Source organism: Heteronotia binoei, chromosome 1 (assembly GCF_032191835.1).
Source record: "Heteronotia binoei isolate CCM8104 ecotype False Entrance Well chromosome 1, APGP_CSIRO_Hbin_v1, whole genome shotgun sequence".
Taxonomy (NCBI): Eukaryota; Metazoa; Chordata; class Lepidosauria; order Squamata; family Gekkonidae; genus Heteronotia; species Heteronotia binoei.
This window is the reverse complement of record NC_083223.1, coordinates 234,709,618-234,731,372: the sequence shown is the minus strand read 5'-3', so window position 1 is coordinate 234,731,372 and position 21,755 is coordinate 234,709,618. Positions and strand designations below refer to the sequence as shown.

Below are 21,755 nucleotides of genomic sequence, written 5' to 3'. Positions count from 1 at the left end.
TGATATCATAATCCAGCCTAGAGCTCAGCAATAGCACAAAAGTAGGAGTCAGTGCTATGAAACCAGGAACAGCAGCCATTGCCCACTTGAGTTGGATTTATATACTTTCTACATGACACAAAAATGGGAGCACAGAGAGCTGGGGCAGTTGGGTAAGCAAAGGCACCATCCCACACATTTTCTGAACTATCTACACAGGAACAAATTCAACAGCTAGGACTGGATCGCATGCCTGCTATCATATAATAATGCCAGCTAATAAAGGTGTACAAAATTTGAGTCGAACCAACAAAATTTTCCATGGTATAAGCTTTCATGAGTTAAAGCTCTCCTCAGAAAGTGAAAGTGGTGTGTTCTGAAAATATGGATGAAGGAGGAATACAGATACCAGATTTTGGTTGTGTGCATTTTGTGAATCAAGACAATCCAGGATTTGGCACAACACAGATCTAGATCAGAGCTCTTTGAGGCTACCAGGTTTGGAAGCCACAACCATAATGCAGGCTTCAGGTTCTGAGAGAAACTCTCATTTTTTTTTCTCACTTTGTGCTATGTACCCAAGGTGGTGGGGAGGGCTCCAAGAGTGATAAAAAGGTTGTACAAGGAAATGTGACACTGGAAACTCTTGTGCATGTGATGTACTCAAAGGAGCTGGGCACCACAGCACCTGTAACTCACCTGAGACACAGCTGCTCAGGGAGCCACATTACACATGATCTAGTATACCCAGAGCCCTGGTGAATTTTGTGTCCTGTAGTTAACAAATTAAGCCCCCCTTGCTGCCATATCCTCACAGTTTATAGAGGCAGCAAATATTGCAGTCAAGGACCCAAAGGTTTTAGGGAAGTTCTTGATGTTCCAAAACAACATTTTGTGGGAACTATAGCTTTCCTAATGTTTACCTGCCCTGAACAAACATCCTTTAATCTACAGATGTAGCCCTCTTTTCCACCATGGAAGGAGAGATGGAGAGGTCCCTGTTTGCAAGTTATCAGTCTCCAGGTGCTAGAAAGCAGCAATGATTGTCATCAATGTGCGTCAGGTCTAAACAGCTAAATCTAGATACTCCTAATTGTTTCTGGAGCAGATATAGGGAGGTGGTTCCACCCATCACTTGGGACAAATTAGAGTTAGTGAGATGTGGAAGCAGAAGCCTTGATCAACTGACCAACATGAAAAGTCAACCACAGCTTTTTCCACACAGGGATTTTTCCCCACACAGAAAACAGGAAGCCCATGATTTAAGTGGGATAGTCCAGATGACATTGTACTCATTCTGAGCATGGCTCATAAATCTCCCAGGGCCTTCCCCTTTAGATCAGATCAAAAGAACTCCCCCCCCCCCAATCAGGCTCAATGGTGGGGAGAGGGGAAAGCAGTTGCAGCTAGAGAATCTGTGGATGCTCTACCTGCAGCCACTATGGGGAGGGGTGGAACCAAGCTAACCTCTGCATTTCCACAACACACCTTCTGGACCTTTAATGGGCTGTTCTTCTCTTTTCTCAGGTAAGCTGTGCTGTAGCTTTACAACCCAGAGAAAGGAGAAAGAAGGCTGCTGAGATAGGGAGGCAGAGAGACATGATATTGATCATTTATTTTGCACAGACATGATAAGAGAACTAGTGGAGAAGCAGTTACAAAAGCAGAGTGTGGACATTGTTCCTGCCCAGTTCTATGTCACTTGCTGCTGCCGCCGCCGCCAGAGGGAACACACTTTCACATCCTGTGTGGAAGCTCCCCAAGTAAGGAATCTGACCCATCTCCTCTGCCTGTGTTGTTTTTCAGCACATCCCATTACCTGATTGGTTCCAGTTGCATTCTGCTGAATACATGAAAGTCCACTTGTAACTTTTAAAATGGGCCATACCAAAAACGCAACTGCCAGAGCACTAGGAATACTCCCTTTACCTGTCTCACCAAACCCTGAGGGTCCTCCCTTGCATGCCCCTCACCTTTTTTTTTCAGAGTGCCTCATCAGTTTCTACCTGTGCAACTCAAAGGGCATGACAAATCCCCAGCTAGGCTTGGCAATGGATCCCACTGCAGTTACTGAAGAACCTGCCTCTAAACTACTGTTAGCCTGGCTCCTGATTAGTATGGATCTATCATGTCTTCAGCACACAAAAGGTCTTGCCTATTACACCAGCACATGTCCTTCTGTGCTGTATCATCAAGGTCACTTTAGGAATGGGCTGTAAAAGCACTGCATTTGCTGAAGGGAGTTTACCTTCTCTTTGGAAGGCATTCACTGAAATGAGTGGAAATTAAAAGAATTTTTCCCTTTTGTTGAGGGGGGGGGCTCTGTATTTTACTGCTGCAGTTTTCTTTGCTACACTACTGGCTGGTTAAGAGACTTGAAGGTTTTTAGCACCTCAGAATGCAAGTTTTCTACAAACTGGAAAAGGAAATGTTTCTGCTGCCATTTGCCTATGCAACATTACCTAACATTTGTCATGTTCAAGTGTAAGACTATCAGGGGTAACAGATTCTCCCCAAACTTTGAAGACCAAAGGCACAGTCCATTGGCATCTCTCCAATCTGGTGAAAAGTTCCTGGGAAAATCTTACTAAAAGTCCACTGCAGCTATCAAAAAAATAAGCATTTTCTCTGTGGATTCTTCTTCTGCTTTTCCAGGTTAGATTTTGAGCAGCCTTGATGATATCACCTATATTCTCTTTAGCATTTACACTGAAATGCTCCTGGCAGGATTAAAAGAAGCAGAGTTGGATCATTCTATACATATTGAACACCAGGAGATTTGGACACTTTACAGCAAAGTCTTTGTGAAAAAGTTGTACCAGTTTCAGAATCTATCTAGAGAGTGCATGGAGTAATCACATCGTCAGCGAAGAAATTCCAGTGAGCGGGGGTCAAATCCACCAGCAGTTAAAACTCTTCTTATTCTGGTATCCATTTACATTGGTCCTTTATACTGGTTTCCAGACATGTGTTGTCTAATTCCAGGACACGAGCCTGCAGCATCTCCAAGTTTCCTCCACACAACCTGTAAAAAACCAGGAAATGCGTCAGTTATCTTTCTAGAAAGTCGTAACTAGGTACACAAGGATATGCTTTCCAAAGGGTTTATACTGTACGTATTAAGCACAAATTCTACACAGAGATTTACAAGTCAGTCCTAAACAGAGCTGCACCCTTCCAAGTCCACCAAAATCAGTGCACTAAGAACTCACACATTAAAACTGCCATGGAGGCAATCCCAAAAATTGCAAACCCCACCCTTTCTCCCACTCACATCCTACAACATTTGCAAACTCTTATGAAGTGACACAACACCACTGTATTCTGAGTACTCTGTCCACACCCACAGATGCCATTTATTTCAGATGGGATATTCCATGCCAATATGATATTCCCTCCTCACATACCAGGTGCTATACATGAAGAGAGAAAAAAACTTTCCAAGGTGATGCAGCTACTAGTAACATCCTTTTCATTACATTAGGCTGTGCAGTATACCACAGCAACCTTTCTTGAACCTTTCTGAAGTTAAGCATCTGAAAGTCAAATAAGTGCCTCAACGAAAGACCTCCTAGGAACCCAACATATATCGCCCTGAGTTCTGTGATGGTAAGAAGGTATGATAGACGTGTAATATGCTAATAAACCAGCTCCAAGAGGATGGCTCAAATGGCAAAGTTACCACAGTCAGCTTTTTTAACATGGCAGCTAACTGTAATGATGACTTCTTCATCAGAATGAAAGAGGCCTACTGTAATTTGATGAGCAGTTATGCTACCCTTGTATCTTGTATATATGTATCTTAATGTGAATGTTTTCCTCTTAAATTCTTCTTGGGTATTTTCTCTGTTCAACCAAACAAACTAAAGAAGGGGACACAGTTATAATAGGAAACAAGAGATATGGCGAATAAATTACAGCTACTATTTATTAAGCCATTCTTTAAATGATTTGGTGGACTTTATCAAGGGGATTTATTCAGGAGTTAGCTAGGCACTTTTCTTTCCAATAAAACATCTGTGGAAGTTCTGTATCTCCAAACAGGACTGTGACCATGTTTGTAAACATGTTTGGAGCCTAGTTGGAAGGCTTGGCTCAGTTTTCTTGCAAGGAGATGTAATTTTTATCTAGGTAATTGCTGAATCAATTCTCTTGATGATGACAATTGAAATTCATTGGGAGTGACTTATTCAATAACAACTGTATCTAGTAGACCCTAAGCAATCCTGGCAAGGAGACATTCTACTCATTCTTTTTCCAGCATGTAGCTGAAAGTTATCTGCATAACAATGAGAGGAGGCGATTGGATTTATACCCCACCCTTCATTTGGAGTCTCAGAGCAGCTTACAATCTCCATTCCCTTCCCCTCCCCACAACAGACACCTTGTGAGGTACACGAGGCTGAAAGGGCTCCCCAAGAACTGCTCTTGAGCAGAATAGCTCTGAGAGAGTTATGACCAATTCAAGGTCACTCCAGCAGCTGTATGTGGAGGCATGGGGAATCAAACCTGGTTCTCCAAGATGAGAATCTGCAGACTTAACCACTACACCAAACTGGCTCATAATCATCAGAACATTCTGACATGTTATAGATCCATGATAAGGTCATGGATGACCATTTCCTGGATCAAAGCAAATGTGATACAACTTCCAAGAAGTGATGCTGTCTATTAAGTGTCAGAGTATCCAAGTACCAAGTCTCATTGCCAAAAGGAAACCCTTTGGGATGGTCATCTTATCAGTCACGAACTATGATGAAAGTGAGCAGCAACATGCAGTGCACCCACTTTACCAGTAAGCATAAAAGCACCATCTTGAAAAATGATGAAATCCACCTCCAGCACTAGAGGCCACCACAGCTATTTGTCCACTACTGTGTTAAGCAGTGAAAGTCTGAGGGACAAGCAAACAGTATGGAACAAACCACTAGTTCAAAGAATCGCACTGAATAATTGCTTTATCTTTTTGAATCAGAATCCAACCACTGGTCCATCTTGGTCAGTACTTTCTACTGTCAGGCAGTGGTTCTTCAAGGTCTCAAGCAATGAAAGGAGTCACCTGTTACCTAAGACCCTTTACCTGGAAATGCTAGTGATTAAATCTGACACCTTTTGAATGCAAAGCAGGAGTTCCCACCACTGGGCCATGCTCCCTTCAGCAGAAAGGAATTCTGCTGTACCTGTTATGTGAGATCCTTTAACTTAATGAGAATGAACTTAGGTCCTTTTGTGAGGTCCATGTTACACCACTGAGCCACAGCCCTTTTCTTTGGGTAGACTGGCTAAGGGAGACCTTGTTATGAGACTATGGAGAGATGCTGCCAGATAAGGCCCATTGATGTGACAATATGAGGAAACACACCTTAAAACCATCCAGTGCCCAGTAAGCCATTTTGTCTAGACTAGTCCATTCTTCAATAGTGAAAACAGGTTGCCTATATGTATAGACATATACAGCAGAAGTATATACTGAATTCTATTTTCCACGTTGAAAAAATCTATAGAAGCCAATAGAGATGCTACTGCTTCTGACAAACTCTAGCAATGTGCTATCAAAAGAACCAAGCTATACAACAGTCTGCTTCCTTTTTGTTAACAGGAAAATGTCAGTTTTCATTCATGGGAGCACTTTTCTGATGTTAGTAGAGTCCTCATGCAAACTGTTATTTGTGATGGGTGCACTGGCTACACTATGGGCTGGGCAACTCCACAGGCTTGGAGAAGGCCTTAAAAGAGCTGCTAGAAGGGAATTGGAATGGGACATTGTAGGGATATGAAGAGTGGGGAAACTACTCTACAGTCCAGCCCAACATTACTTTTTAATTGTAATACATGGAAGTAAAGTGGTGGTGTTTCAGCAACCTCAGCTGCCAGTGTGGTGTAGTGGTTAAGAGTGGCCGATTCTAATCTGGAGAACCAGGTATGATTCCCTACTCTTCCACATGAAGCCAGGCGGGTGATCTTGGATCAGTCACAGTTCTCTCAGAGCTTTCTCAGCCCTGCCTACCTCGCAGGGTATCTGTTGTGGGGAGGGGAAGGGAAGGCAATTGTAAGCCACTCTGAAACTCCTTCGGGTAGTGAAAAAGTGGGGTATAAAAACTAACTCCTCTTCTTTCTTGCACATCTGCCACACAGGAAGACAGCTGACAGAGCCGATGGACCATAAGCTATTATCCAGCCTGCTGTGCCCCACAGCCTTTATGCCCCCCACCAGTCCAGGCCCAAATACAGTGACTCTCAACTATCATCAACCTTCTGAGCCCTTTACAGAAGTAGGATTAAAGTTAATTGTAAAGGAAAATATGGGCTCTAGAAAGAGGCTCTGGGCAAGTGTCCTCCCTCCTTGCTTTCTTTCCATCCACCCAAGTGAAGGCATTCACTCCCACCCCACCTCCGGGAGAGCTGATGTCTGCCAGCTGGAGAGAAGTTGTAATTCTGAGTGATCTCCAGCCCTCTCCTGGAGAGTGGCAACAGTGGTTCCCCATGAGAAAATGGCTAGTTTGGAGGGTGGATGCTATGGCATTGTATCTGTCTGAGGTCCCTCCCCTCCTTAAGCCCACCCTCTCCAGGTTTCACTCCTCAAATATCCAGGAATTTTCCAATCAGGAGTTGGCAACTGCTAAGTCACAATGGCTGTCATAGTCTGGCTGCTGCTGAAAAGGAGTACAGATACAAAGAGAGAAGTCACTAGGACAATGTGTAAAAAACAACCTGACAGTTATAGTGACAAAATTTAAACCGTATACATAACAATAAACTATTTCTAACATCATATTATAAAATACATAATTCATAATACATAAATAGTAGAGTTCCAATGTATAGGAGGCCGACTAATTATCTTGAAGTTTTCTTCCAGCAAAGGTGCACTCTACATTAGTTCCACACTAGGGTTATACAACTCCCATAAATTTTACAACATTCCTTTGGAAGGTAACCTCACTCTCTTCCTCCTTCAACATTTAACATTCTTTGTATACAATTTTCAAAATGGACATAATGTCTTATCAAGTTTTACATTCTGGGACCAGCCTTGAGTTGTATTGGAGCTGGTCCCAGAATGTAAAACTTGATGAGTGTGAGGTTACCTTCCAATGGAATGTTGTAAAATTTATGAGAGTTATATAACCCCAGTGTGGAACTAATGTAGGGTGCACCTTTGCTGGGAGTGAACCTTTACTGGAAGAAAACTTCAAAGCAGAATAATTAGTCGGCCTCCTGTACATTGGAACTCTACTATTTATGTATTATGAATTATGTATTTTATAATATGTTATTGTTATGTACATAGTTTAGTAATTTTGTCACTATAACAGTCAGGATGTTTTTTATATGCTGAATAGGCGTAAGCAGCCAGGCCTAGTTAATCATGCCAATTAGGTGGCATCAAGTCACCCAGAGGGTGCTGCCAGGTCTAGGACAGCCAACCTCCAGGTGGAACCTGAAGATCTCCTGGGATCACAACTGAACTCCAGACAACAGATCTCTCTCCCCATCCTGGAGAAAATGGCTGCTTTGGAGGATAGACTGTATGCCATTCTATTTACCTGAGGTTCTCCCTTTACTGACATAAGTTGGTTGCCTAGCAACAGCCTCTGGCTAGGGGCAAGGCTGAGGGGACAAGGGAGAGAAACAGTGACAGGAAAGAGGTGGCAGCCATGGTCTCTGTGGAACCACTTCCAGTGGGGCCAGGTCTTGCTGCCTAGCTGCATTATGGCAATGTCTCCTTGGCTACTTCTGTGGCCTTTGGAGGCTACATGTGCTGGGAAGCCATCTGTGTGGGCTGTTGATGGGGCAGCAGAGATCTGTTGCCAATGATGCTTTTTGTGAGGCTGGTTGACAGAGAAGACAGGAGAAGAGTTGGAGATGTGTCTGTCTCTGAGGTAAGACTATGTTGGTGGTTTTTCAACATTCCCAGGCCTGCAGTAGACAGGGGCAGGGGAGTCAGCCAATGGGAGATCAGAGACGCTGACTGAGCCAAGATGGTCCAATGATTTGTCGAATGCATAGAATGCACCCATAAGCCAATGGGAAAGCTACATTTGGCCACCACCATAGAGATTTTATATATAATGATGATGATAGTCCTTATCAAGTAATTCTGGTTTTCTTTTTAATTTTGTAACTTCTTTTCTACATACCTGAGGAGCCTCCTGATATACTGAAAAACCAACTGTATCTGTAGGTAGCCTGTTCTGCTGACAGCTGCACAGCTGGATATCCTAGTATTCTCCTTTTCATGCAACAGGCACATTTACTGAAGTTTGGGGCTATTTCTTCTTCCTCTTATCTACTCTTTTGTAGAAGGTGTCTTCACTGTACCCATTTGTCAAACTAGCAAACAGCATCCTTACGTTGAGTTGCTAGAGGTACTGATGCTGAGACGAGTGGCTTTGACAAAACTGCTCATTATTCAAGCACATCTCCCAACAACCAGTTTTCTGCTCACTGAGCAATAGAAAATATTTACCAAGGAGATAATGCTGATGCAGCAAGAAAGTGAGAGTTGACACTTTCAATTGCCTTGCTTTCCATGAGAAGTGATGTCCCTTACGCTGATGGGAAGGGATGCACCACATAAAATCTGAGTGCAGACTGAAAGGCATCCACAATTGCTATGAGTAAATTACATCTTTTCCCTTCGTGCTTCCAGTACCCATTTGCATGGGAACAATTATACATGAATCCAAAAATGCCTCTGAAGTTTTAAAAAATGACACATTGTACTGGGAGGATCTTAGCCAATGGGCAAAGGGGGCACCTGGCCCACACTGGGAAGTGCTCTGAGCACTCACAACTGTACCCCCTGAAGAAGGGGAGAAGAAAACAACAGACTCCTGATGCCACTCATGCCTGCCCAATTTGGGCAGCAGGCTTATGGTAGCAGATACAGCTCTCACCTACCTCACAGGGGGTGAGGCCACCCCTTAATTGGTGCTGCTGGGGCAACAGTAGAGAGTTTGCAGTGATTCTGGAGCCTCATCCTGGGCTTTTGCCTGAGACCCCATATATGCTATGACTGCTCTTGACTGGGTATTCAAATTTAGCACTGTGTTTATCTATCACCATGTTTAAGAGCCCCGTGGCACAGAGTGTTAAAGCTGCAGTACTGCAGTCCTAAGCTCTGCTCACAACCTGAGTTTGATCCCAGACGGAAGTTGGGTTTTCAGGTAGTCGACTCGAGGTTGACTCAGCCTTCCATCCTTCCGAGGTCAGTAAAATGAGTACCCAGCTTGGGGGGGGGGGAGGCAACAGCAAACCACCCCGTAAAAAGTCTGCCATGAAAATGTTGTGAAAGCAATGTCACCCCAGAGTTGAAAATGACTAGTGCTTGCACAGGGGACCTTTCCTTTCCTTATCAATCACTATATGACTTCCACTTAATTGTGGAGATACCAAGTTATCCTGCCAGTGCCTGTACTATGATCAGATTTCTCCAGCTACTATTCAATACACAAATCATTATATTCATGAAGGATAGGACTCAAAATCATTTTTGGCCATGGTAGTTAATAGAACCTCTACATCCAGAGGCATTATATCTCCAAATATATGTCAGAGACAAATAACAATGCAGAACAGTTTCTTTCATGCCTAACTTGTAAACTTTATGGAGGCATCTGGCTAGTCCCCGCTGGAAGCTGAATGTTGTAGCAAGGCTATTTTTGTGCTCAGATGCTAAGGAGATGCCACGCTTGCATAGTGGGTTACTGAGAAAAACATAGTATTAGGTTATTTTCCCCAAGGACATTCTCAGATAGCTAGCTGCTATGAGATATAGACAATGGCTGGTAGATCCACTGAAATCCTGAGCTAGCTTTTGATGACTTGGATTAACTGTTGGGAAAATCCAGTTTTAAAGATTTGCTTTTTTCATGTTTTTTAATTATTCTTCCTCTTTAAAGAGAGGTGGGAAATTGAATAGACTGGGGATATTCATGTGGTGTCTTGTTTACATTCCCAGTGGTTTCTGAAAGCCCCCTTTTCTCAGCAGTAGCATTTGAGTGGCATTTTAGGCTGCAGCAGGACAGGAGAGCTACATTCTGTGGGCAGAGACCCCTTCTGTATACGGAAAGCTCCAGTACATCCAAGCCATTATCTGTGTGATGGAGGGGCAAAGAAATTCCATCCGCAAAAACAAATACATTAATAAACTGTGGGATTTGTCGTGTGCTTTGGACAACTACATGTTTGCCTTCTGCTCTCTTCTGCATCTTAGCCTGTCCATTCTTAACTCACAAGGGCACATTCGTGTTCTTGGTTGCAGATGCCAACAAGCTTTATGTTAATGCTTTAAGTGTACACTTTTGTTTCTCTCTCCTCAGTGCTCCTCAGTCATGAAAATGTAGATAAAGACTGTGACCTTAGTGAGACAGAAAAAATGCTATCGTCAGGGAAATGTGCAATGTAATTTTTTCATGCACTTCATTTTGTATTCTCTCTTTGAAGCCCAAAATCATATTCAGAGAAATGTTATGAATTTTTTAAAATGCTGACAATATGATGTGAATGTATTTTAATATGGAAATGAAACCAATTACCCTTTAATTCTCCTGTAGTGTGGATTTACTGACTTAGGAGAACGTGAGAGTTGCTGCGCTTTGGTCAGCTGCGCATGTTGTACATTCTCAGTGAACAGGAGGAGATACGAAGGCTAATCAGTTACCTTTGAAAACAGTAATTTGCATTTTATTCTCTATTTAGAATGTTGAGAAAGAAGGCACATTTAAAGGTGAGGTGAAATGTTTTTCTTTCTGCCTTCATAGTGGAAGAAATATGTGACCTTGACCTTAAGCGCTGGTATGGGACACCATGCTCACATGAGATATCCGTACAAGGGAGGGGGTAAACCTATTGTAGGAGTCTTGTGGCACAGAGTGGTAAGCTGCAGTACTGCAGTCCAAGTTCTGCTCATGACCTGAGTTTGATCCCGGTAGAACTTGGATTCAGGTAGCTGGCTCAAGGTTGACTCAGTCTTCCATTACTGGGGAAGGCAATGGCAAACCATCCCATTAAAAAAGTCTGTCATGAAAACGCTGTGATACAACATCACCCCAAAGTTGGAAATGACTGGTGCTTGCACAGGGGACTACCTTTACCTTTTTAAACCTATTTCGCCACCATGAAAGCAATAGTGCTGGGTTAGCAAATGTATAAATTGTAGCCCATGGTGCAAATAAGACAAATTGTGTGGAGCCACAAAAAGCAGCAATTTCAGTGATTCTGGAGCCTCGGGCAAAACTAGAGGATGGAGCCCCGGAACCACTGTGTGGATGGCAGAATGGCACAGTACCTGCTCAGCTCACTGCTGCCACTTTTTTGAAAAATAAATTTTATAATTTTACAAACACAAAAAATACACTACTACAATTATAAATAACAGACAAATGTGTTACATATGCATAAACACAGGCCTCAGATTCAGCAGAAGCTCATAGGAGTGCTGCTCTTGAACCTTTCTGTGGGTTCCCCCTCTTCCTCCCCGCCTACCTTGTCCATTGAATAGTAGATGCAGCTGTATAACAACCCCTGGATTAGGAAAGCAGGCAGCCAGCCAGCCACCATGAGTTTTGCCACACACCCAGCAGCTCTCGTTAACCCCTGGAGAAGCCCACGCCACCCTTTCTCCACTTCTTATGTGATTTTAGGTGGCAGGTGGCTTGCTGGCCTTTTGACTGGGGGGAAGGGCAGCCCAGGAGAGCCCCAGGCAAGTGAGGCTTGCTTGGGCTGGCTGGATCTCTAGCCAGCCCAATCAGGCCTCACTCACCTGGGGCTCTCCTTTCTTACATCAGGTTGCTTCTGGCTGGGGGGTGGTGGCATATGCTAATGAGTTATTCTAATGAGTCCCAACACCTATTTTCCTATAAAACGACCCCTGCATAAACGTAAACATAGACAATCATCTATGATTATCTCTCTCGGCTTGACTTCGCGAACGAAGATTTAAGAAGGGTGCAGTAGTCCACGTCTGCTGCAGGCTCGCTGGTGGCTGACAAGACCAATGCGGGACAGGCAGATCCGGCCACAGTAGCTGCAGGGAAAAGTCCCTAGATAAGGCTGCTTGGTCGTTCAGGGTGCTGCCGAAAGATGCTTTCGTCTCCGGGTCAGCATCAGGCGACCAATACCCTGAACCGCCTACATGCAGGATCGGGACTGCGGCTTCCAGTGGCATTTTCCACCTGCCGTTTCGCCCCTTGCCCATCGCTGCAGGACTTGGTGTGTTGTGGGTTGTGGATGTGGATATGCCCTTCAGGCCTGCGCAGAGGAATTTTTAGGTGAAGCACAGTGTGCGCGGTACTGGCTCCACCCTTTCACCTTGGGGTCATCTGCCATGGCCCAGTAAGCCGGGACGCCGGCAGCAAGTCCTCCAGGTGGTAGGTGTTACATTAACGAGCTCTATCTGCCCGGGTTATCTACATCATCTACCATATCTACTTCTAACATATCCTACAATACTACAGTAATGTATTTATTTCAATTGTCAATCACAATTTACTTGCTTGCATATGATTTATATATGCTCCAAATTTTTAAAATTTAATTTTATTCTTTTCTTCATTGCTTCATTTCTAACATTTCATTATTACAAACATATATTTGTTCTCTCACCGATGCTATTTAACATCTATATGCGCCCCCTTGCCCAGATTGCCAGGAGATATGGGCTTGGGTGCCACCAATATGCAGATGACACCCAGCACTATCTACTAATGGACGGCTGGCCTGACTGCGTCCCAGAGAATTTAGACCGGGCTCTGCAGGCTATGGCAACTTGGTTAAGGCAGAGTGGGCTGAAATTGAATCCAGCAAAGACAGAAGTCCTTTGCCTAGATCGGGGCGCCCGGGGAAGAGAAATACCTTTCCCGGTCTTCAACGGGGCGCCACTGAAAGCGGCGTGCTGGGTCAGGAGCCTGGGAGTTTTACTGGAGCCTTCACTATCAATGGAGGCCCAGATTGCAGCCACTGCCAAGTCAGCCTTTTTCCACCTGAGGCGGGCAAAGCAGCTGGCTCCCTTCCTAGAGCGTCAAGATCTGGCAACAGTGATACATGCAACGGTCACCTCAAGACTAGACTACTGTAATGCCCTCTACTTGGGGCTGCCTCTGTACCGAATCCGGAAGCTGCAGCTAGTGCAGAACGCGGCGGCTAGATTGCTGTTGGGGCTCCCAATGTGGGGTCACATACAGCCTGGGCTGCGCGAACTGCACTGGCTGCCAGTTGTATACCGGATTTGTTACAAAGTGCTGGTTATTACCTTTAAAGCCCTATATGGTCGAGGACCTGCCTACCTTAGGGACCGTCTCTCCCCGTATGAACCCCAGAGAGCACTGAGGTCAGCTGGGAAAAACCTGCTGAACATTCCCGGGCCGAAAGAGGTGAAGTTGCAAAGCACCTGCAACCGAGCTTTCTCTACCATGGCTCCACGCCTGTGGAACCAACTTCCAGAGGAAATGCAGGCCCTGCGGGACCTTGAACAGTTCCGCAGGGCCTGCAAGACTACCCTCTTCCAGTTGGCCTTCACCGATTAAGAGGGAAACTGCTAAAGAACTCGCCATCATAAATGTAAACGTAATCATAGCACCAGTATATATTTTATTAATTTTATTAATTTTAGAATTTTAATTAAACTGTCTATGTAGTAGTTCTATTGATTGTATGATTAATGTATGAAATAATGTTGTTAGCCACCCTGAGCCTGCTCCAGCGGGGAGGGCGGGATACAAATAAAAATTGTTGTTGTTGTTGTTGATATTGACTACTTGCACTGCTGATGTTTGACAATCAGGCTTAACCTGGCCAGCTCATTGCCCTACCTGCACTGCCTTTTCCTTTTATAATGTTGATATTCCACAAATGGTTAACAAAAGGGAGTGCAAGTGAGCTAACACATTTTATGAGCATTATCAGACTTATTCCAGAAGAAAGCAATATAAGCTTGTGTAGGGGGAAATATATAAATGTCCTGATTTAGAATATACAAACCCACCACCACCACCTGCATTTGCAGAATTACTTTAACACAGCGAGACCACATGGGATTGGGAACTTTCCAGCTTTCTGGTTCATCAAAGAAGGCATAGAAACACCTTGTTTTCATAGATGTTTCCATGTCCTATCGTATTTAGTGAATTATCTACAAAATGATATACATCATTCATATATGTAAAGGACAAAACAGGCATAACGTTGGAGGTTTTGTGATCACTGGACCCAAGTACTTTTTTATCTCCCTTGTGCATGACCTTGATTGAGATCAAGGTCACAGTGCAGAGGATTTAACCCCTCTCCCAGGTGTGTTTTCTCCACTTGAAAAGCCCCCCCTCTGTTTCCACTTCAATTACCAACTTGCCTGCTATTACACAATTTTATTGTTCCAGGTTGTTCAGTGTCATGTACGAGTACCTGACCGACTTTAAACTGACTTAACTACACATGCTCTTCTTTACAAGTCATTTCTCAATTTTTGAAGAAATATATTGCTACTCTCTGTCAGCTGCAAGTTTTGTTTCAGCCGTGGAGGCAAAAGGAAATGAGTATTTGCTGCAAATCCACATTTTGTCCCGAGCTTAAAATGCAGAAAGTAAGGAAATCATACCCAGCAAAAGAATGTCAGACAAGCTCAGGGTTTCTCCACCATCTCAAACTAGCCAGAATTAAATTATTGAGTTTCTATCCACAATTATAGTAGAGACTCTGACATTGGCTGGTTTTCACACCCATAAACTAATGCTCATGTTCTACTCTTAAGGACAATATATACCCATCTTGTTTTGTGTGGCAGTAATTTCTGATGTCCCAAAACACAAGATAGTTATGAGAAGCAAAACAAGTTTGCATTGCATTGCAAATGCATCCAAGCTTGTTTCAGAAGCTCAGGTCCCCTGCAAGGCAATCAGTGGGCCTGCTTTACAGAAATTAATGCAAGTAACAAAAACAGAAGTATAACTGAGATTTTCAATTTAAAAACTATTTGGAGTGCATAAAAAGACTGAGCCTACAGATGTTCACATGAGTGGCATCTCATTTAAACTGGGCTGTTGGTCCTTATTTGCACAGCATTTGCACACCAGGGATTTGTAGCCCATGTGCATGTTGTACTTGCACACTAATGCCACATGTACTGAAGTCAGCCAACAACCCAATTTAAAAAAAGGTTAGGTTGCATGGAACCCCAGGCATGTGTCTCTGAAGTGTCTAGAATCTATTTTAAATCAGGTCTCACAAAAGGCAGAGAAGTTTATAAGAGATCCTAGTGAATATTTATCATTAAAACAGTAATAAACAGTAGCTTTGTTTTAAATTTTCAGCTTCCCTCCTACCCCTCCCAAGGAAAATTGCAGATATTTAAAACATCTGATGTTAATGCAATTGGCCAAGATCCAAAGAGCAAGGAGACCGAAGAATGCGCCTTATATTGAGTCAAATCTTGGGTCCATTTAGCTCACTATTTTCTGCTCAGATTGAAAAGCAGCTCTCTGAGATCACAGGCAGGAATCTTTCCTAGCACTGCTGTCTCTGCTTTGCCACAGAGTTATGAGCCTGTATTCTCGCTAGGGCACAAATCTCCCTACTGCTACATAACAGATTAGCCTTATTCAGTCTAGACCTCTATTTCTTATAAGTTTAGAACAGATGAACATAGTAAAGGGAGTACAAATAGAGAGTCCAAGAATGTTCAAGCAAGTCAACGAATCCATTGGAAGGCAATCTCTTCAAAAGGTAAGGAGTTGAGGGTCAGTAGCATATATGAAATCACCTCCCTGGTCAACTCCCAAACCTGGTCGACTGAGAATGCCCATCAAGGGCTGGAAAATTTTGGCAAGTGTACTTTGTCATGCAACACATTCCAGGAAAACCTGAGGTGGGACTAGAGATGCCGATCTTCTCCTGGCAACCTTGCTCTTTGCCCACTGACAAAAGGCTCCAGCAGGAAGAAATGGGGGTGGGATTGCCAGCACACTTATGTATGGATTATCTAGCACTTTACATAAAGATGCTGCCACATTTTACAAAAACTCTATGATAAAACCACAGAATTTTCTTAAGTGCTAAAGTGTCCACAGATACCACTTCTGATTTTTACTGGAAGGGATGTAAGTGTGCCAGCACAATGCCACTGCTCTAGGTCCCAACCTGTAATTTTTTCCAGAGGTTGGGAGGTACAGCCTGAGTACCCTAGATGAGACATGATTTTACTATTCCCAAACCACTATCCCCAGAATGTAATCATGGTGCCTTTCATCATGCCCTCTAATAAGTGGTGTAGCATAGTGCTTTAAAAACCAAGCAATAGGGTTGTCTGCTGAGAACTGGAAAATTTTTGGAGACTTAGGGGTGGAGGCTGCGCAGGGCAGAGTTTGCAAGGAGGGATCTCAGTAGGATACAATGCCACAGAGTCCATCCTCCAAAGCAGCCATTTTCTTCAGGGGAAATTATCTCTGTCATCTAGAGGTCAGCTGCAATTCTGGGAGAACCTCAGTCCATACCTGGAAGTTGGTAACCCTAGCAAGCAGAGAGGAATGACATCTCTTGTTCAAATCTTACCACAGCCATGGAGACACTGGGCGATAGCAGGTAGCTGCAGTTCTTCAATCTCCTCACTGCAACTCAAATTCTCCAAGCTACCTTCCAGTGTTACTTCAAGGGACACTGAGTCAAGCTACCTTTTTCTTGCTAGGGAAGTTTGTGATCAAATTTCCTCATGTGTGATTTAACCTTAAAAGCAACTGTAGAAGGGTACATTTGGATTGGGGTGTGATGCTCCAGCAGAGGGTAATTCTCACATTCTAGGTCTTCTCCACTTCTCTTTAGCACTTCTACTAGCTTTGGTAAGGAAAAAAGACAGGTTCCTAGTATTGAACCAGCCCCTCTTCCTGCCAGGAGTAACAGCAAATTGGCTGGTGGGGAGGGAATGACATAGATATCAGGAGGAAACAGCACTGGCTAGCCCCTCTGTCCCACTATCTGGAATCCATCCCAAATGAGGGGGTTCTCTGAGGTCAAAGCACACTTTAGCAGATGCAGTCACTGATTATGTCCCCTGAGATAATATATATGAAGTAGCTAAGCTTGACAGCTCAGACACTGAACAGAAGGTGGCATTTGTATGTGTGGGGCAAGGATCTCAGGAAAGGAAACAAAAAGGTTGGGAACCCAGGATACAGTGGATGTGTGCAGTACGCTTCCTTTTTTATTATAGCATTAAATATTTTATTAGACTATGAAATATTTAAAACATTTACAGAATATATTGGAGACTGTCTTCTCCCCAGAAATGTCCCTTATCTGTTCCACCAGAAAAATATAATTAGAGACACTGTAACACCCCACCCCACCCACAGATAATTTTCTCCAAACCCCACTCCTTCAGAAGCACAACCCATTACATGTCATGTAAAAGAGGACAAGCTGCCCCACACATTAATGGAGTCCTATCAAGTACTGTTCTTTGCAAGGCCACAATGGCCATTTCTGTTTGCTTTGGGGTACAATAACCAGATATCTCTGGAAGCCACTAAGTAATGTCACTACAGAAGTGGACAACTAAAACAACAAAGAACTTCAAGCACCTTCCCAACAAGAAAAAACAAGAGACAAGGGATTAATGTTTCAAAGGATGCAAAATGCCCCTCACCCTGAAATCTTGTTAATGGGGAACAAGGTATTCCTAGGAACAGGACTGGGGGGCATTTCTGGCTGCCCAGGAGTGGGGTGGCACAGAAACCACGCTCTCTGGGTGGAAATTCTTGTGCCTGTAGAAATATTAGTCTGGATTCAAGCCAAGATAATCACATAGTGTACTGAACAGTGTAGCCAAGTGAAAATTTTATTGTCTCATTCTATGAGAACCAATGTGATACAGTAATACAGAAAGCCAGACCTGGGCTGGGACCTACTCTCCTGTGACTCAATACTGGGTGACCTTGGGCCAGTCTCTCTCTCACAACTCACAAGTTTCTTGGGAGGATGAGCTGGTGAAAGGAGAATCATGTGCATTGTCCTGAGCTCTTTGAAGGAGAAGGTGGGATAAAAATACAATAGGATTTACAGTAGGATTTGGGGGAGACTGGATTAAGCGGATTAGCAGCAGTTTCAGGGCAGACAAAAGGAAGTGCTTCTTCATACCGTTTAAACTTATGGAGTTAGTTAACTGCCACGAGACATTATCATGACCTGTAACACTGATTGTTTTTGGGGTTTTAATGGATTAGTACATTTCATAGCAGGTCTATGATTAGGTACATGGAAACTCCATATTCAGAAGCAGTATGGCTCTGGACACCAGATACTGAGGACAGATCACAGGAAAGTTTTCATGGCCTGTTTGTGAACTTCCTGGAGGCATTTGGCTGGCCCCTGTTAATGCCAAAAAACTGATATGAGTGCTGGATCAAATGACAGGCCAACTTTCTATATTGCTCTTTTCTAGAGTGATTAGACTCTTCCATGTTCCATCAATCTAAACATAGTTGTGTGAATGAAGAAGCTGGCCACATATAAAGACAGACAAAGTTCTTCTGCATGCCTGTCAGTTGTACAGAAGAGGGAATTTATGCAAGTACAGCTTTTTATACCCAGTATGAGCACACTGCAGCTACTGGCAAGTCAACATGGGTGACATATGATAGCTGACACACGTGGAGAAACGTGCAAGATGACAACAGCACTGGTAGTGGGTCTTTTTTGCTTTCCCTCTGAAATATGTTGATGTTTCAGGTGCAATGGATCATGGATGGTCACAGAACACAAATGGGAGATCTGGCACATACATGGCCACACAGCAAGGCATGTTACCTTGAGGGCATTAACCATCACTTCAGGCTGCTGAGAAGGTGAGGAGGCCTGGTCATTGAAGCTAGCTGGAGGCCTTGGAGAGCAGAAATTCCCATCTGCCCCTGATGGCATCCTAACGGGAGCCTTAGTAGAAAATCAAAAACTATTTAATAGCGGAACAAGTGCCATTCTAATAAAGCAAAACAATTCCCCACCATCAACGTCCTCCCACTCTACTTCAATTCCAGTTCCATTCTAAAAATATCATTCCTGCATCTTAGCACCTGTACAGCGTTTACCTGTCAAGAAACATATGAAGCTGCTTTGTACTGATTCAGACCATTAGCCCATCTTGCTGAGAACAGTCTAAACTGGTTTATCAAAGCTTTATTCAAAGGCTTTTCCCAGCCTTATTTCCTAAAAGTTAAAAAAAAATCTGGAGATACAGTGAATCAAACCTGGACAAAGCATATGGAGTAACAGGCCCTCCAGTGAATTGTTTCCATACATAAGGTCCCAAAATGTTCTAAGTCTTAATGGGCTGATGATAAGCTAAGGGTTTCACCCTAGGAAGTAAAAAAAAAAAAACCCTAGGGTTTCAGCCTAGAAACTGAGTCCCACAGAATTCAGTGGAATTTAAATTGTGCAGTAACTCAATAGTTTCAATTATTCAATGGGATGCCAGTTCTCTGGACTGGGGTCCAGGGTTGTATTCTCAAGAGAGCCAAAGAGACATGGGAATTCAACATTTGTGAGTAGGTTGCAATAATAATGAGAGGTGGAGATAGTCTTACTATCTGGGGTTGCTCTGCACTCTGAACCTCCTTGGTGCATTCATCCTCCTCCTTAACTGGGGGCCCAGAGATGAGGAACCAGGGAGGGAGCAGCAGAAAGCCCTCAGTGTGCCCACGGGAAGGGTGAGCTGAGCTCAGACAAGCTCAGGCTGAAAAGGGGGCTGAGCAAATGCAGCTCAGTGGAAGAGGTGCTCAGAGAATGCTGGCAAGGGCCAGCCCTACCCACTGCTGCTAAATGCACCGGCTTGAGCCTTAGCAAGCCAGCACTGAGCAAAAATGGAAGGGAGTGGAGCCAGGTTTCCCAATGCTCTTGGGCATGGCCAGTGGGAGCAGCCTGGGTCAGGAAGAATGGTGAAGGGATGAGTGAGGGGGAGGAAGATGAGCACTCTAGACAGGTCTTGCACAACTGGAAGGAGAAGAGAAGCAGCATTGAGGAAACAGGGGAAATGGAGGGAGAGCCAATTGGAGGCCATGGGGAAAGGAAATGGAGCAACTACCTTTTAAAGAAGGAAGTTCTTTTATAGAGGAGAGGAAGGTGGTTGAAGGGTTCACCAACATAGGAACCAGCCAGCCAGTTGGAAGGAAAGAACCCATTCTGAGGCTGGGGAAGAGGTTCAGAGACAGCTGAAATCATGACAGGGGGCAGCAGGGAAGGACTGGGTGCAGGACTTAGAAAAAAATCTCAATGCAAGCTACACATATTTAGGCCAGTATCTGTTCAACTTCATACCACACAGAGCACCAAACAAAGAGCCCCCATATAGCAAACATTGCATTTAAATGTGTTCTTAGGCCTAGTTCTCAAGGAGCTGTTTGGTTTCTTCCATCTTTAGACTACAGGTGGAGGCTCACTTGATAAATGGGGCCTCTATACAAAAACATACTGAAAACTAAGTCAATGCCATAGAGAAAGTTAAGCTAGAATCTTGCTTTCAGGCACCCGCGCTGGTTTTCTACATGCGATGATTCTTACATGGACTTGTAAGCAATATGAAGAACAACTATGCAGGTTTACTACTGCAGTGAGAAGCAGCCTTAGGGCTACATTAATCAAGATGCTGGAAATGGATCTTTGGAGAATTTTTTTATTAGTAAAACACAGAGGAGAGGGGCCCTCATTTGGATCAGAGGGGGCAGGGGATTAATGTTTTCCCACTGTGCCATTTTCCTAACAGCCACAGAGTTGATGGTAGTAATAAATTCAGAGAGCTAAGGTACACCATTTCACATATCAATTTACTATAAGTAACCAAAGCTTCTAGTTGCAGTTATAATTGGATTATGTAAGAACTTCTAATCCTGAGGCACTATACACACTCCTCTTTTCTTCTTGAACAAATTATATTACACAGTCTGTGGCTTAATCTCAGATGAGTGGGTTAATCCGTGGTTGTGGGTTAATATGAGAAGCATCCTAAGATTTGAGAGCCAGTTTGGTGTAGTGGTTAAGTGTGTGGACTCTTATCTGAGAGAACCGGGTTTGATTCCCCACTCCTCCACTTGCACCTGCTGGAATGGCCTTGGGTCAACCATAGCTCTGGCAGAGGTTGTCCTTGAAAGGGCAGCTGCTGTGAGGGCCCTCTCCAGCCCCACCCACCTCACAGGGTGTCTGTTGTGGGGGAGGAAGGTAAAGGAGATTGTGAGCCGCTCTGAGACTCTTTGGAGTGGAGGGCGGGATATAAATCCAATATCTTCTTCTATCAATATATCAAGGATGCTGCCCATCACAGGACTGGCCTTAGGAGCTAGCAACTGGAATAGCCCCATGAATAGCCACCTACCCCCTTCAGAACCACAAGGTACAAGAAAGCATGGAGAAGTGGAGAAGTAACAACCGACTGGATGCGGCTAGTCAAATTAGGAGACAGAGGGAGGGTGAAAAGTTAGGCTATGACCTCAAATTTGCTCCTCTAACTCACCTGCAGGAAAATAAGCTGTAGACCAATGGGCTATACTAACATTTCCTAAACTGTAGGTCTTGACTCAGAAAGTGGGCCATGAAGTCTATGAAAATGGGTCCCAGACTTCTGAAGTTTTATTATTTTGTGCATGATGTTTTCTTTTAAATGGTTCACCATGTCAAGTAAATTTGGAGTTTTGAGTCACCATACCAAAAAGGTTGAAAACCACTGTTTTGTGAGGTCTTCAGACACCTTCCAACCAAACTATTCTAACAGGCTTGTTTCAGATGCTCACCCTGAGAAACCC

The 21,755-nt window shown here is 43.8% G+C and overlaps 1 protein-coding gene across 6 annotated transcripts in view; it reads right to left on the bottom strand.

Annotated features, from left to right (window-relative positions):
- Window positions 1-2,340: 2,340 nt before the first annotated feature.
- CCDC85A (coiled-coil domain containing 85A) overlaps window positions 2,341-21,755 on the bottom strand; it is a 214,211-nt gene continuing 194,796 nt past the window's right edge. For 3 of the 6 annotated variants that reach the window (XM_060249496.1, XM_060249473.1, XM_060249479.1), the window contains one exon: window positions 2,341-3,004. Coding sequence is in view for 4 of the 6 variants with exons in the window: in XM_060249473.1 (XP_060105456.1) it covers window positions 2,915-3,004 (90 nt within the window). In the remaining 2 variants the exon portion in view is untranslated. Of the gene's footprint in view, window positions 3,005-18,774; window positions 18,898-21,755 lie in introns of all 6 variants that reach the window. The other 3 variants (XM_060249465.1, XM_060249487.1, XR_009555966.1) reach the window with 2 other exon arrangements.